Here is a 14,512-nt window from a genome sequence, read left to right as displayed (position 1 = left end):
TGCACATGAGTCAATACTTTTTCAAATTAAACCTCTGCATATCTACATGTCCTCCCTGATTTCATTCCTAACCTCCTTGATGCACTAGAATATGGAAAATCCAGTGCCATTCTCTCGTGCACAGAAAAGTCTTGGTTGAAATTACCAAAGCAAGTCCCAGTACTTATGATGTCACACACTTTGAAATGAGAAACAAACCTGCAACAAAAGCATAAGCAAAGCACAGCTAAGTATAGCATCTTTACTTATCTTTTACTGTATATGTATGTATTTTGTTGTTAGGAAAAATAGTGATGTTGTTGTTACCTTAGAAACCAGAATGCCATGGACAATTGCCAAGTCATGTTAAGTTTGTTTTGAGTATTTGATCTTTTGCTCAAGTTAAAGCAATAGATTGCAGAATAAACTGCAGAAGATGGTAAAATTCAACACTTAAATTAGTCTGAAGTTTATGTAAAGATTAGCTACTTCAGACTATTTTAGAGTAAAGCATTTTGAGAAGTTTAAATAGGAAGATGGCTTAAGGCACATAGTATATTGATTTTATTTAAAAGTGTATTGTCTCCCAAATTTTGCTTAGAAGTGAGATATATGTGCAAAAAGTTAAGATAGTTATAAAACTAAGATTGATAACTAATTTCTTAATGGAAAATTTGCTAAGTGTATGTTTTCTCTCATCACCAGCAGATAGATAGTCAGTAAGGGCAGCAGCAGCAGCCAGCTAGCCTGATGAATGAGTGTAATCCAGTTTCTTTGTATTGTGCAGCTTGAGAAATGCCAGTGGCCTGACAGCAGCAGACCTTGCACATACCCAGGGCTTCCAAGAATGTGCCCAGTTTCTCTTGAACCTCCAGAACTGTCACCTGAATCGTTTCTATAGCAATGGCACCATAAATGGGGTTCATCAGAATGCAGGTCCCAATCCATTCAGTGGTGGGACAAGTCGAAAGAGATCCTTTGAAGATATGGAGTCTGCTGGAGTGAAGAAGGCTAGAACAGAAGGTGAGGCCCCAGAGGTAAAAGGGATGGGTTGATACTGGTGCTGAGAAAGGAAAATAAACGTTTTAAAGTCTTTTGGAGTGGATGTTGAGTATTTTTGACAAAGTTACGTATCTAAATTACATATTAATACAAGAAGCAGATTAATACAATTACTCCATGCCACAAGATCCCAGTTCTCCCTGTCATCATCCTGGCTTGTTCAGAAATTTCTATTTCCAGAGAGTGCTAAAGCTGCATGATGCTGAGAATAATTATGCAGAGGAGTAGGAGCAGAAATTAGCTTCTGCTTCTTCCACAGTTTCTTCAGCTTCAGGAGGGCCAAGTAGTGTTCCATTGATTCACAGAGATGCTTGGATGTTCTGATGATAATTTCCCATTCAGGGATTAATTCACAGTTCAGAAACTGCTGCATAAGGTAGTTGGAAGAAATTGAATGCACAAGGGTTTCCCAGATCAAGAGGGGTTATGTCTGTAAATTAACATACCCTAAGTTTCCAGGATTGTTTTCCAAGGGAAGCTGCTATCTTACACAAGGCTGTAAGAACAGAATGAGCCTTAAGGTTTCCTATCCAGCCTTCTGTGTTGAGGACGCTGCTTTGCCAGCGGTGATGAAATAGTATAACCTAAAGATACTTTTTGGTAGCTCTGTGTAGAAATCTTTATAGATTTTAGATTTTTTTAGAAACACCTTAAGTAACATGATGGAGGAGAATTATCTTCCTTTCTATTGGTCATCCCAATAAACTCTTACTAAAAACAAGGGAGTAATTCAGCACTCAAACCTCCTTTTTCCTGATGATGCTAAAGGATGCTGTTCTTCAGCATCAAGAAAGGGACTTCATAGGTCTTCATTGAAGGCACTTTGTTCAGTTAAAGTTGATGTTCTAACATAAGTTACTTTGAGTGAACCAAATAGAATGGGCTTAAACAGTGCTTAATTCCAGATAGCAAGGGCAGAATTGAGACCTAAACCATGTTTCTAAATATGACATAGGCAACATAAATCACATCAATATCAATACTACTGTTTGTTCAGTACTTGCTATCCAAACACCACCTATACCAGGATCAGAGACCTTAACTGGGAACTCCATGGCCAATCATAAACAGGATATGTGCTTCATGTAGCTGGTCTAAATGATAAATTTCATTATGGAGAAGAGTCTCTGGGCAATTAAATACAAGACTTTGGGAATAAGTATTTCTTAAGTAGCTACATAGAATAAGAAAACTTGCCCAGTACACAAGTGTCCATAACAACTGCAATAAGATGTTTTCAATCGTTGATCTACCGGGAGGCGCTGCTTGAAGTCAAGTTAACTTACCTTGCATTTTGAAGAGCTGCCCCATCTGAGTGTTCCTGAGCAGCTGTCTCTTTCAGAATGGGCCCCAAGCTAGTCAGTGGGCAGCATTTCCCCACAGTCAGGGGAGTGGTGCTGTATCTGCCTTACCTTTCACTGTTCAGACTTGGTCCAGCACCTCAATTAGATTGAGCAAATAAAGACAGTGCTTGAAGTGAACAAGTGCTCCTGAACAATTACAAAAATGTCGGAAAAGCAATTGGAGTAGGTTATTTTTGAAATTGTTAAAAATATGACTCTTTAAGACCTTCACAAACAAATGCAAAACCTTTGCTGCTTTTGCTTGAAGGTTTTTGGAGTAACTAAGAGATGCATCCCAGCTGTGGGAGTTTCTAATCTGACGTGTTTGCCCTCAAAGACATCAGCACCAGTAATAACTATTGCATCGATGTAAAAAGTCTCTTGCACTGAGAATGAGTCACTGTTCCTGAGGCATTTTGGTAAACAACAAATAGATGTAATAATAGAGCTGAGTAATGAGTTATCAGTACGTTTTTGTGCTCAGCTGGCCTTTTTACAGAACAAGACCAATTTTGTGTTATTTTTAATCCCTTACTAAAAGCACACTGGTCTGTTGTCCTTTAAAGACAATTTGCACGGGAGATTCCAGATGTTCAGAGAGTGAAGCCAACCTATATTTGCAGGGAAAACTCAGGTTTTGATAGCCATACCCCAAATTGGAACAATCACAAAGGTGTGCTTTGCCCTGGGATAACCAAACTGGGCAGTGGATGGGCATTACTTGTAATAGTTTATATACACACAGGTGTATCTGCTCACATGTGCATAGTATTAAAAGAAGCCTTAAAGCTCAAAATTAGGCAACACTGATACATGATACACTGTATCTGAAACTAATTACTCAAGTGTAATTAACAAGTAAATTGGTGACCACTTTCAGAATATATGCCGAATAGTTTTTAATTTTAACTTAGGAACATAAACTGAATTTTATGTCCATATTTCTGAAATCAATTCCAGAAATTTCATCCTGCTTCCTGGGAAGATCAGCAGAGGGTGCACAGGTTCAATGATGATGATGATGCACACTGGGCCAACTGGTCACACAGCTGTGTTCATGTCAGTCATAATCCTGACCCCTGTAATCCAGCCCTCAGCAGGTTGTGCTCTGTGATGTGTGTGCTGCTTATAGCCACTGTCTGGGTGTCCCAAGCCTCAGCACAGATGCTTTGGGTGTTCTGTGTGAGATGTGATGGAGGGCATTCCTGGAACTGAACCTTGGAATTGGCCAACATGAAATTGCACTTACATATTCCTCTAGTTAACTAAAACAAAAAGTCTTTCCTTTCCTGGTTTAGGGTAATTTGAAGCCTGCTGGTCCAAGGTCCCTGAAGTCATTTAAGCCCTCAGTGATCTCTTTGGCCCTGGAACACTGCAGGACTTAAGGCTCTTTAAAAATGAGTAGCTTATGAAAATTTTGGTTGTGCCCAAGATAATAGGAGCTGAATTGCAGTCTGCCAAAGCAGGCACTTAAAACATAACACTGAGAGTGTGTGCAGTGTATGTAGAAAAGTGTATCAGTGTCACTGTGAGAGCAGGGCAGGGCCTGCTGGGGTAGTAGTGGAGCAGTGCTCTGGGTAGGTACAAGAAGTAGAGAAATCAAGCCCATCTTATTAAAGCATTCCCCCCAGCAGTCTAACCCCTTGGCAGTTTATTTCAGAAGACAGCTCTGCTTGTTCAGCTCTTGAAGAGATCCCTGGGAGCAGTCTGGTGTGGATAAAGGTGGCTTTTGGGACCTGGCCCGTGAGAGTGAAAAAGGGAGCAGTCTAAACTGACAGTAGACAAACGTGAATTGGGCAATGTGCTGGTTTTGCCACAACCCCTGTAAAGCCTGAGTATCCTAAATTTCTCCTCATTGAACCTGTTTGTGCGTCCTGCTAGTAACTTTATTATGTAGGTGCAAAGTCTGATACGTACCCCAGTAATTTTCTGTTCTGCTTTAATAATCAAAGTACTCATCTTTTTTTTGGCTAGTTTTCAAGTGGGCACTTATGACTAAACATGACTTTTTTTGTCAGCTTACAGCTTTGATGGCTTAATACCAGTGCTGAATGGAGGAGCTGAGGACGATGCTGACAATATGCACGTTGATAGAGAGTTTGCTGTTGTATCAGGTGGGAGTGGACAGTTTCCTGTTAACTACAACAACACTCAAATGGTTGAAGACACCAAACAACAGGAGAGTACTTCTGTTGGACCAAAAGAAATTGAAATATACACTGTTTCTGCAATGCAAACTCCTTGTCGTTGCAAGAATCAATATGCATTTTATTTTTAAGTATAAAACTTAGTCCTTTATTTTTGCACATTGTTGTCTGGAGTCTTGAAAGCTATTGTATTGCTGTAACACCCATTATATTGGGAGTTTAGTAGGTATCAAAAATTAGCTGTTTCATGCAATGTATTGTAATGGTGAAAGAGAAGGTTTATTAGTAATTTCTTAACATTTCAAGTAAACAAGTCCACGATGGCTGTTTCTCTTTTAACCTGAGGCTTGTGTTACGTTGTGCCTTGCTTCTAGTTGCTATAATTTTGAGTTAAAGGAAATTCAGAAATAAGTTAAATTATTTGTTTAATTTTGATTGAATAGATAGTAAGAAGACTTGATAGGGAAGCATATTCTAGCTTTGAAAATAATGTTATGACAAAACTATATTCAAAATAATACAATAAATACTACAGAGAATAATCTAGGCAAACACCCTGTGTTCAGAACTTGCTCAGACACAATGACATAAGTGCAGGATCCTGCTGTGGGGTTTTTTATGTAAATAGAAGACCAGACATCACAGTTCTGATCTACTGTTTAGAACTAGTGTACCTGGGAAAACAGATTTTATGTTTTGTACCAATCATAATGAAACAGTAAAAATGTTACTAGGATTGGTCTATATTAATGCTCTAGATTTTTTAAGGGCTGCTTAATCAAGATGCTTTTGGTGATGGGATGTATATAGAGTTTGATTAAAACTGTCTTGGGTCAGCCTTTTTTTGCACTTTGTAGTTTAAGACATGGAGTTACTACAGTCGTGCATTATTACATTCAGAAATTAATTTCTTATTTATCAATTTTTTCTGCCAGAAATATGTTTATGCTTTGTACCACAGATCCAAGTCAACAAAGGGAATGATAATAATAGATATTTTAATATATTAGGAATAAATAGATAAACATATATATAATCAATACTTTAAAAGTAGACTATGGTATTTTCCAGTGATAATTACTAAGTGTTCTTATTTATGGAAAAATTATTTTATTTCATAAATATATACTATTGCTGTATTACTACAGGTGCTCGTTTTTAACCAATAATAACATTCTATAATTATCACTAAAACTATTCATTAGCTACTTTTGCATATTACCTAATAGAAGTGCCAGATTTATTAAATTGATATGGCAAAACCAGCCTATGATGGTTTATTTTTAAACAGTTAAAAGTTTGCACTTTTCAGTTAATAAACACTATATGAAACTACTTCTGTGCGTTTTTATCCCTGAAGTATTAACTGTGATGTCGTGATGGGTTTGTGGGGTTTTTTTTCCACTTTTAATGAGAATTCATGGTTAGCGAGGTTGGCTGATGTGGTTATTTTAACTGATGTAGGGACTAAATGGGGAACTCCAGTTAGTACATCCAGGGAGTTACAAATTGGACACATTTCTTTTGTAACATACTGGTGTCTGTGAAATATCAGTGTTGTAATTCCTACTTCAAATAATAGCCATGCAAAAAACAGAGAGAACCAAAACTCCAGATTCTTCCTTGTCAGACAGTGGTACTCATTATGTGTCACTTAAATGGGAACCCAGTGTTTTACAAATGTGGGAAGTTGCCCACAGACTAAATTAACTGAATTAATTTGCATACACGCAGTAAATGCAATCCTGTTTTGCACATGGGTTTATGCGTTCATAGAGGCATAAACATATGTGCATGTATCCAAGGATAATGACAGAATGTAAAATCCTAAAATGTCACCACATAGCTCTGTAGTTGCTATGTTTGCCTTGCTCATCTTTACCAATATAGACATAAATTATATTTTAAAGGCAGAATGTATCATGAATTTTTTGTGCTAGTACTTTTGAGTACCACTGCAAAAACATGCAGTTCAGACAGACTGATGAAATCTGTTCATGGAAACAAAACCTACTGTACTAATTACTAACTTCAAAGGGGAAATTGCTTCAAAACAGTTGTCAGTGATTTTTGCATGCACATTTTTAGAATTTTGTTTCCTACTAGTATTTTTTAGTCTTCTGTGCACTCTGCTGTTGCTGTTGTATGGCATTTTGCATGTGGATTGTACACATGCTGTTATAAACATAGCATTAAATACAAACCTGCCCAGTATGTTATTTAGCAAGCTGCTAGGTACAGTGAAGTATTTTCTGAATAAAGGAAGTTGGAAACATTTTATCATAGCACTCTAATGTAACATTTCTATATGTGACTTACTTCAGTGCATACTGTACTCTGAGAGTTACAAATAAAAATTAAAAAAAGCCACAGTTAAATTACGGCTGAAAAATGGAAAAAAAACCACCCTTCACCGTCTCACAGATACTCAGTTCTTGTATGTACTTAATAATCTTCCATCCCAAGAGGGCATTACAGTTAAGGTGGAAAGATCACTTTTATTCCTCCTTTGAAAACACTGTCCAGAATGTTGTCAGCTGCACTTCTTACAGTTAAATGAAAAAAAAAAAAAAGAAATCTGAGAAGTTCACATTGTCTTTGCAAAGATTAATATAGGCATATTTTCAAAACAAATGTGGATAGATAGTTGCATTTTCAACATAAGAATCCATGCCACAAATTTACTGGTCAGATCTCATTACTTGGAACTACCTGCCTTGTTATAAAGCATAGATTTATTTTCAAAGCTGTGTATGGAAACATTTTTAAGTAAGTGGAGTATAGTGGAGATGTTTTGATGTATTTCGATTTACCGTTAATTGTTGGTGACAGGTGTATTTCTTAATGCAGATATGAATAGCAGTAGCTCCATATTGAATGCACTGACAAATGGATGTGCCATCAATGGACATTTGGATTTCAGCGCCGCACAGCAGCTCGGTGGGATGGATGCCAGGCGTGAGGAGTGCTCGGCATTAGCACCCAACGGTGCCATTCCTGGGGTCACCTCTCCCAGCAGGCACCGGCTGCACACCGCTAACGGCATCGAGGAGCCCGAGAAAGCCATGAGCAATTCCACTGATATGTGTGGATCCCTGCACCTCAATGGGAGCCCCAGTAGCTGTGTTTCTAACCGGCCCTCCTGGGTGGAAGACCCTGGGGACACTTTGCACTATGGACACTATCATGGTTTTGGGGATACTGCTGAGAGCATCCCTGAACTCAGTAGTGTTGTTGAGCATTCCAATTCTGTCAAGGTCGAACAGAGATATGACAATACTGTCCTAGGCACAATGTATTTGTACCACGGTTCCTAGATGAATGACATTTATATCAAACCATATTGAAACTGCTACCAAATGAAACTGGGGGGACAGAATCCTCACATAGCATTAAATTTGAAGATCGCAACTTGTTGCTATTTTTACACTTTGTTTATATGAAAAGTAAACCTTTAATTTGATGGCCTTATACAATAGTCGTAGTTTGTTGCATGTATGGGGCTTATTTAGTGATAAAATAGGTGCTGTCATGATGGAATGTTTATTGTTTTTATTTTTTTATTATGGAATGTTCTGGTTTTGTATTTTTTTTCTAAGCTTGTGAACACTATCTTTCCCTTTTTAGAGCTGTTTTCCCTTTTATTAAAACAATGTTTAACTGAATTTTGTGAAGAAAATGCTACATATGTGCATCACTTAGAGGTAATTTTTTTTATTTTCCGTATCTTCTGCTGAAGCTATGGTAGCAATATCAATGCCAGCTCTCACTATGCAAGGTTGAAAGTGGCAATCTTCTGGAGCTTCTCTGACTTTATAGTTTGTACATTTGTTTGGTATAATTAGATGTTCATCTTTAAATTTTTCGAACGAGTTGTTTTAAAATGCGGAGACAAATTTGGAAGAAGTTGCTGTTCACTTTCTGTAGCGTAGAAATGCTTTTTGTTGTTGTTGGGCTCTTTGCATTACAGAGTGGGAACGTGAGCTGCCTTTGTTCGGTCGCAGTTGGGTGTGCCTCAGGTTAGCTCTGTGGTGGGTTTCTTTGGCTTCTCTCCTTTGTATGTGTGCTTGATGTTTTACCATAGCTCACAGACTGGAGGCATGTTGGCACTGTTCTGCTTTGTACGCAGTTTAAAATTGCTGTTACTCGTTATAGAATTTGCCAAGTCAAAATATTTGAGTTTGACTGTCCTGGGTATACATTTATTGTCTTTTTTTTTTTAACATATGCTTTGAAAATGTAACGTTGTGTACTCTTCGGGCTATGCTCACAGAAAATACATTGTATTTAATGCTTAATACACAAATCAAAATTCATATAAGTGCACTATATGAGCACTAATACTATAAGTTGCTGCTTGTGTTATAAGTGAAGAGTAGGGAAGAATATGGTAAATGAGATAAGCCCTCTGAATTGTGTTGATTTTTTTGTTCTTGTTTTGTTTAAAAAGGGACCTTTACAAATTGGATTTTAAAAAAATAAAGAAACATTACATTGTATCTGAATATTTTGTTTAGATGTTATTATTTTAGCAGCAAGTTGAGAAAGCATTTAGTTGTTTATATGTAGTTTATAATCTTGCTCAGTGCTGCTGGTGAATTTCTTTTTGTCAGTATATGAAAGCAAATGGGAACAGCCCAACAAGTTGTCCTTGATTGAATTACGCAAACACAAACCTGGTGTATGACAAGTCACATCAGCCTTCAGCTTAAAAAATACTGGGTTAAAATATTGCCTGTCTGTAAATAAAAAAAAATATAGTCTCATTCAAACATTTTTAAGCAAAGTGCTACTCATTGCAGAGAAGTCAGTGTTTGAATTAGCCTTTACACTCTGTATGGGTCACTAGGCACAAGATGCTCACAGTGTATTCATGTTGCAAAAGTAGAGCTCTGTGACAGAGGACAACTCAGGCAAGAGCTGAGATGTATAAATTCTAAAACATCAAATAAGGATGGGAATTCAAAGATGGCATTTTTGCAGCTGCTCTTTGAGACAATATATTTATTTACTGCAAAGGCCATCTGAAGTCTTGTTTTTAAATTATCCCATAAATCTTCAATGAAACATGAAATAGGGAATCACAGATCCCAGCATGGCTGGGGTTGGTGAATACATAGCCAAGTGTATGCTGCTGTTGTGAGCCCATACCACACTCACAGGAAAAAAATTTCTCATGCTTCCTTGGAATTTTCTGGATTTCAGTTTGCCTTGTAATTTGAGACACATGTGAGCAATAAGTAATAAAAGTAATGAGCTCAGCAGATCCAGCTGCACTTCTGTGCTGAGCTGGTCGGTAAAGGATTGTCAAGCACAAAATGAGTTCTGCCAGGCGCAGCTGCGTCTTTCTGTACCACAGAATCATGGAATGGCTTGGGTTAGAAATGACCTTAAAAATCATCTACTTCCAAACCTCCTGCAGTGGGCAGCTACATGCAATTATTGATGATGCAGAGGCCTTGTTTTTAAGTATCTTGCTGTTAAAATGCAGAAGACTTTCCTGGGGCTGCTGTGCCAGACCAGCTGAGGCAGTCTGAGAAGGCTGTCAGCTCCCAAGCCCTCCTCAGGCCTGAGTTACCGAGTCTCAGATTCTGCTGACAGCAGTGCTGAGCTGTTTGAATGAAGCTGTGCTTTGCAGTTCTGAAGAGGCTGCTGGGTTTAAAACACCTGGAGGTAAAATCTCACCAGCTCTTTGCCTGCCAAGGGCAGTAGTATTGTAGCACTGCTCATATTTGGGCCTTGTGTCCAAGTCTCAAATTCTCAATACTTGCATCAAGCAAACTTTTTTTTTTTTTTTTAGGCATTGCTTTGTCTTACATTGGTTCTGGAAGTAGCTGTCCAAAAGCAAAGTTTTCTTTCCATCTGCCAGATGTAACTCGATAGCACCACTGCAAATGTCATGTGGAGTTCAGTAACTGGTTACTCTTACCATCTTCCTCATAATCACTTTGACTCTCAATTTTGTGTGAAATTTCAGTTTATTTCTTTCTGGCTGATACAGATGTTTTTGCCCTAGTTCCCCCTAAATGTAGCTCCTTTCCTATTTTTTTTTTTTTTCAAAACCATTTGCAGAATTTTGGCAGAAGTACAAGTCAGTACAGATTCAGGCAGTATTTTGATACAGAATATTTCTGACTGAGTAGTTAAAATTAGCAGCACTGGAAGAGGGAAGTGTTACACTACTTCTTACGTAGTTAGAGTCCTTAATATTTTTAACAAACCCTGATTCCAAATAAAATCTAGTCTAAACTTCCAACAGTGAGGAAGGAAGGCTTTCATTTGAGATAGGTATTAGATTAAGATGAGATGCTGCTTGGCCTCAAGAGCAGGTACAAATAACTTTCACACCCTGTGAACTTTCCCCGTTGCTGGTCTTGCATCTTACTGACCAAATCCTTGTCCTTGCTCTGTCTCTCATTCAGTAAGCTAGCAAGGGACACTGTGTAATCTATTGTATTTCACTGCTTTAACAAACTATTGTCCTCCTGCAGTCTGAAACTGAATACCACCTTCCTGTTTATAGCCAAGTTACAAATCACTACCGAGCTTCTGTCATTCCAGTTACAGATGTAATACATCCAAAAGAGCTGCCTCACAACCATGGGAATAAGTCCTGAGCAGAAAACACACCTAGAAAAAAGGATTTCTTGCTGTCCCACAAGGGACCACCTCCAGTACAACTGCTACACACACACACTTGTCAGCTGCAGCCTTGCACACATCTCCACCTCTGGTGTGCACTGCCACTTTCTCCCAGTGGGTGCAAACCACCTTCCCCAGCCCAGAGCTGCCCAGGTTGTGTTTCCAGGCTGGCACAGCCAGGGCAGTACATCCTCTGGGTGCCCTGATCTGGGAATGCAGGGCAGTAGCAGCAGAGGGTGAGGGGGCTGGAGCACTCCTCCCTCCCTTGCTGGTGCCATTACCTGTGACACACACTGCACCTTCCCACTGACATGTTCAAAGCCTGATACATGTTCTCCAGGCTGGTGACTAACCCGGTGAAATTCTTTTTAATTGTGCCTTTAGGGGCCTTTGTGACAAAACCCCACACCTTCTCTGGCACTCTAATAAGTGATTTTTTTGGTTTGGAGTGTTTTGTAGTTCTTTTTCTGTTATTTGCCCCTAAATCCAAGTATATCTTTGTGTCAAATTGCAGCTAAAATTAATTTCTTGATGCTCCAGGGTGGAAGTCCTGGATGCCATGTTTGGGGTCAGGTTACCTGGGGATGGAGCAGTGTGGTGGATGTCCTACAGGGACAAAAAGGAATAGAAGTGGCACCTTCCTATTCTGGATAGTGCTGTGCAGCAATTGGGCTGAAGCATCAGAGGCAGGACTGGAAGATGGTACCCTGGGAGCATCCCATTCTGCTGCTGCTGCAGGACTGGGGAGCACAGATTCACAGAGCCAAAATCCTTGAGACCCAGCTGAATCAGGGAAAAAAAAAAAAAAAAAAAAAAAAAAAAAAAAAAAAAAAAAGGAGTCTTGTGTAAGCAGGATTTACTATTCCTGGCAACTGGTAACTACATTTCTGCTGCACTGCCTAATGACTCCCAGACATTTCACACCTCTCCTTCCTTTCCCAGAGTTTCCTGTCTCATATTGGTGCCTGGTTGTTCACAGGCAAGGATCAAAAGAACTCTGGTTTAAGGCAGATGGTTTATTTTTAAAGCATATCTGGCTTTAATTTTTTTAATACAGTGGAATAATTTATAAAAGAGCCATCTACATCAGTTCTGGGAATGGTAGTTATTAATATCCAATTTAAAAGCTTTATCACTCTCAAAATCATAGTGAATGTTACCTGTGGTATGAGAATGAAAGCTGGGCATCATCTCTCTCATCAAGAAGCCTAACTGTTGATGAGTAACTTCTCTTTGCTTCCTTGAGATGGAGCTGCACATCCAGGACTTGATAACCATTTCCAGATCAGCAGGAATTAGGCTTAGCTGGCTGAAGTGCAGTCACTGAAGACAAGTGCCCTGGCTCTATCACTAATCTGAGCAGGGCTCCACAAGGGAAATAACCAAGTACTTGAAGCTGAACACAAAATTAAGTTGCATAGTCTTAATTATATTTCTTCTTGCCAGCTAAAACTATAAGTTGAAGGAGAAAAATAAGTCTGTCTGAGTTTCTTTTGCTGCAAAGGTACAATGTAATCTTACTGCACAGGAAATACCATGTATTAGAAGAGTTCTCCTTGTGATGTTACTGAAGGGTCAAGTGCTGTTTGTAAGTGCTAGCTGGCAGCTCAGTGTCACCAAAGACACTTGTGCTTTCCAGCCACAAACTTCATAGTGCCTGCAGGTTTTGTATGGGGGAGGAGAAGTTGAGGTTTATTTCCTTTATTCTCATTGTTTCTAAAAGGTGTTGCAAGTTGGATCACGTGTCAGTAACTTTAGCTACCTAGCTTACAACTGAATTTATTCTGCTTCATATTCAATACACAGTATAATACAAATATTTCCTAAAAATCAGTACTAAAAAGACAAATTATGAAAATCAGGCAGGTACACAATCTAAGAAGAACCAAGCAAAAAGTATATGCATGATGTAGAAAAGCACTTACTTAAATGGTAGTTCCTGAGATCAAGCAGTTCTTCTTACTATAAGATGTCCTACCAGAAAATCCTGTAAATTCTAGGAAGTGTAAAATCCTTTGGATTTTTTATATACAGTATATCTAATAAAATGCCCAGGGATTTATTTATTGGACTACATTCATAATTAATATTTCAAATCTGCATTTTCAGCTGAAATTCTAGTATTGATAAATCACAGAGATGTTTTCCATTAGCTGATGGGCTGGACACTGTTTCACTGAAACTGTCACCATTTCCTGGATAGATCTTCACTCTTCATCTCATAGCATCATCCTGCAGGTACAGGCTGGCATTGACATCAAGTAAAACATCGTTGATCACCCCTTTTTTGAATGCACAGCAATTCTCTACATGAGCAGTGCTGCCTCCATAGTAGATGGCAGTTTTACAGGAGGCAAGAGTGTTCCAACTGCTCTTCTGGAGCTAAAGAATCACCATTATCCATGCTCATGTGAAAAGGAGCAAGGATCTGAACCACAGTGGCAGCACCCACCTCCACATTTCCAAGGTGCCTGCAAAGCCAGCTTCTCCTGGCAGGGCAGCCCTGCCCATCAGCAGGGTGGGCTTGTGCTAGACCTGCTGTGTGGCCTGCAGGGGCAAAGGGCTGCAGGATGGAAGGTTCCAGAGGGAAGGGAAGCAGCAGTGGCAGCATGGCCCTCACCCCTGGCAGGCCCCTCTGCACAGCAGGACCAGCACTCCCAGTCCCTGGCGCCAGGCCTCCCCTGCTGGGAGCGGCACAGGCTTGGTGGCTGCAGCAGCCCTGTGTTCCTCAGCTGTTGGTGAGCTGCCCTGAGCAGCCCTGCACAGCCCCAGCCAGCTGTGTGCCAGCTGTGTGCCAGCTGCGTGCCAGCTGCGTGCTCTGTAACCAGGTTAGCGTGGCACCAAGCCCAGAGTAACAAGCTCCATTTGTTAGGTCTTTGGTAGTCTGCTGAGGTTAAGCCTGCCATGACCCCAATAGTAAAGGCAGAACAGCTGAGGGAATAATCCTGCTGAATCCAGAGACTGGAGAACAGGATCATCCCTTGGACTCGATTTGCAGAGTGGAGGAACCAAGTCATGCACAGGGGACCTCTTGGACAGCTGGGCACTGACCCAGGTCAGCTGGGTACTGTGGGACTAAAGACAGTAGACATGAGCAGGATTGCCTCTTTTCATCCTGAAAGAAGTTCAGAAAACAGCAGCTCCAACATGGAGTGGCAGTAACACTGAGATGTTGTCTTTTCTCCTCCTCTCCCATAGGAACCTATTTGAAAATATCAAGTACTCTGAATGTTACAGATTGTGTCCCACAGTGATTATGTGCAAGTTTGATTTATTATACATTTAAGAACAGTCTTCCTCCACATCCTGCTCCTGTAACATGTCAGTCTGAAAAAAATT

The 14,512-nt window shown here is 39.7% G+C and overlaps 1 protein-coding gene across 1 annotated transcript in view; it reads left to right on the top strand.

Annotated features, from left to right (window-relative positions):
* The window catches only part of ANKRD10 (ankyrin repeat domain 10), a 37,855-nt gene extending 28,819 nt beyond the window's left edge, over positions 1–9,036 (top strand). The window contains exons 4-6 of the mRNA XM_054654061.2: positions 767–1,002; positions 4,403–4,498; positions 7,382–9,036. Of these exons, the coding sequence (XP_054510036.2) occupies positions 767–1,002; positions 4,403–4,498; positions 7,382–7,848 (799 nt within the window). The 3' untranslated portion in view covers positions 7,849–9,036. The remainder of the gene's footprint in view (positions 1–766; positions 1,003–4,402; positions 4,499–7,381) is intronic.
* Positions 9,037–14,512: the final 5,476 nt, after the last annotated feature.

The sequence above is a fragment of the Agelaius phoeniceus genome, chromosome 2 (genome assembly GCF_051311805.1).
Source record: "Agelaius phoeniceus isolate bAgePho1 chromosome 2, bAgePho1.hap1, whole genome shotgun sequence".
In the NCBI taxonomy this organism is placed as follows: domain Eukaryota; kingdom Metazoa; phylum Chordata; class Aves; order Passeriformes; family Icteridae; genus Agelaius; species Agelaius phoeniceus.
Note: the sequence above shows the minus strand (reverse complement) of the source record. Positions and strands in the feature narration are given on the sequence as shown.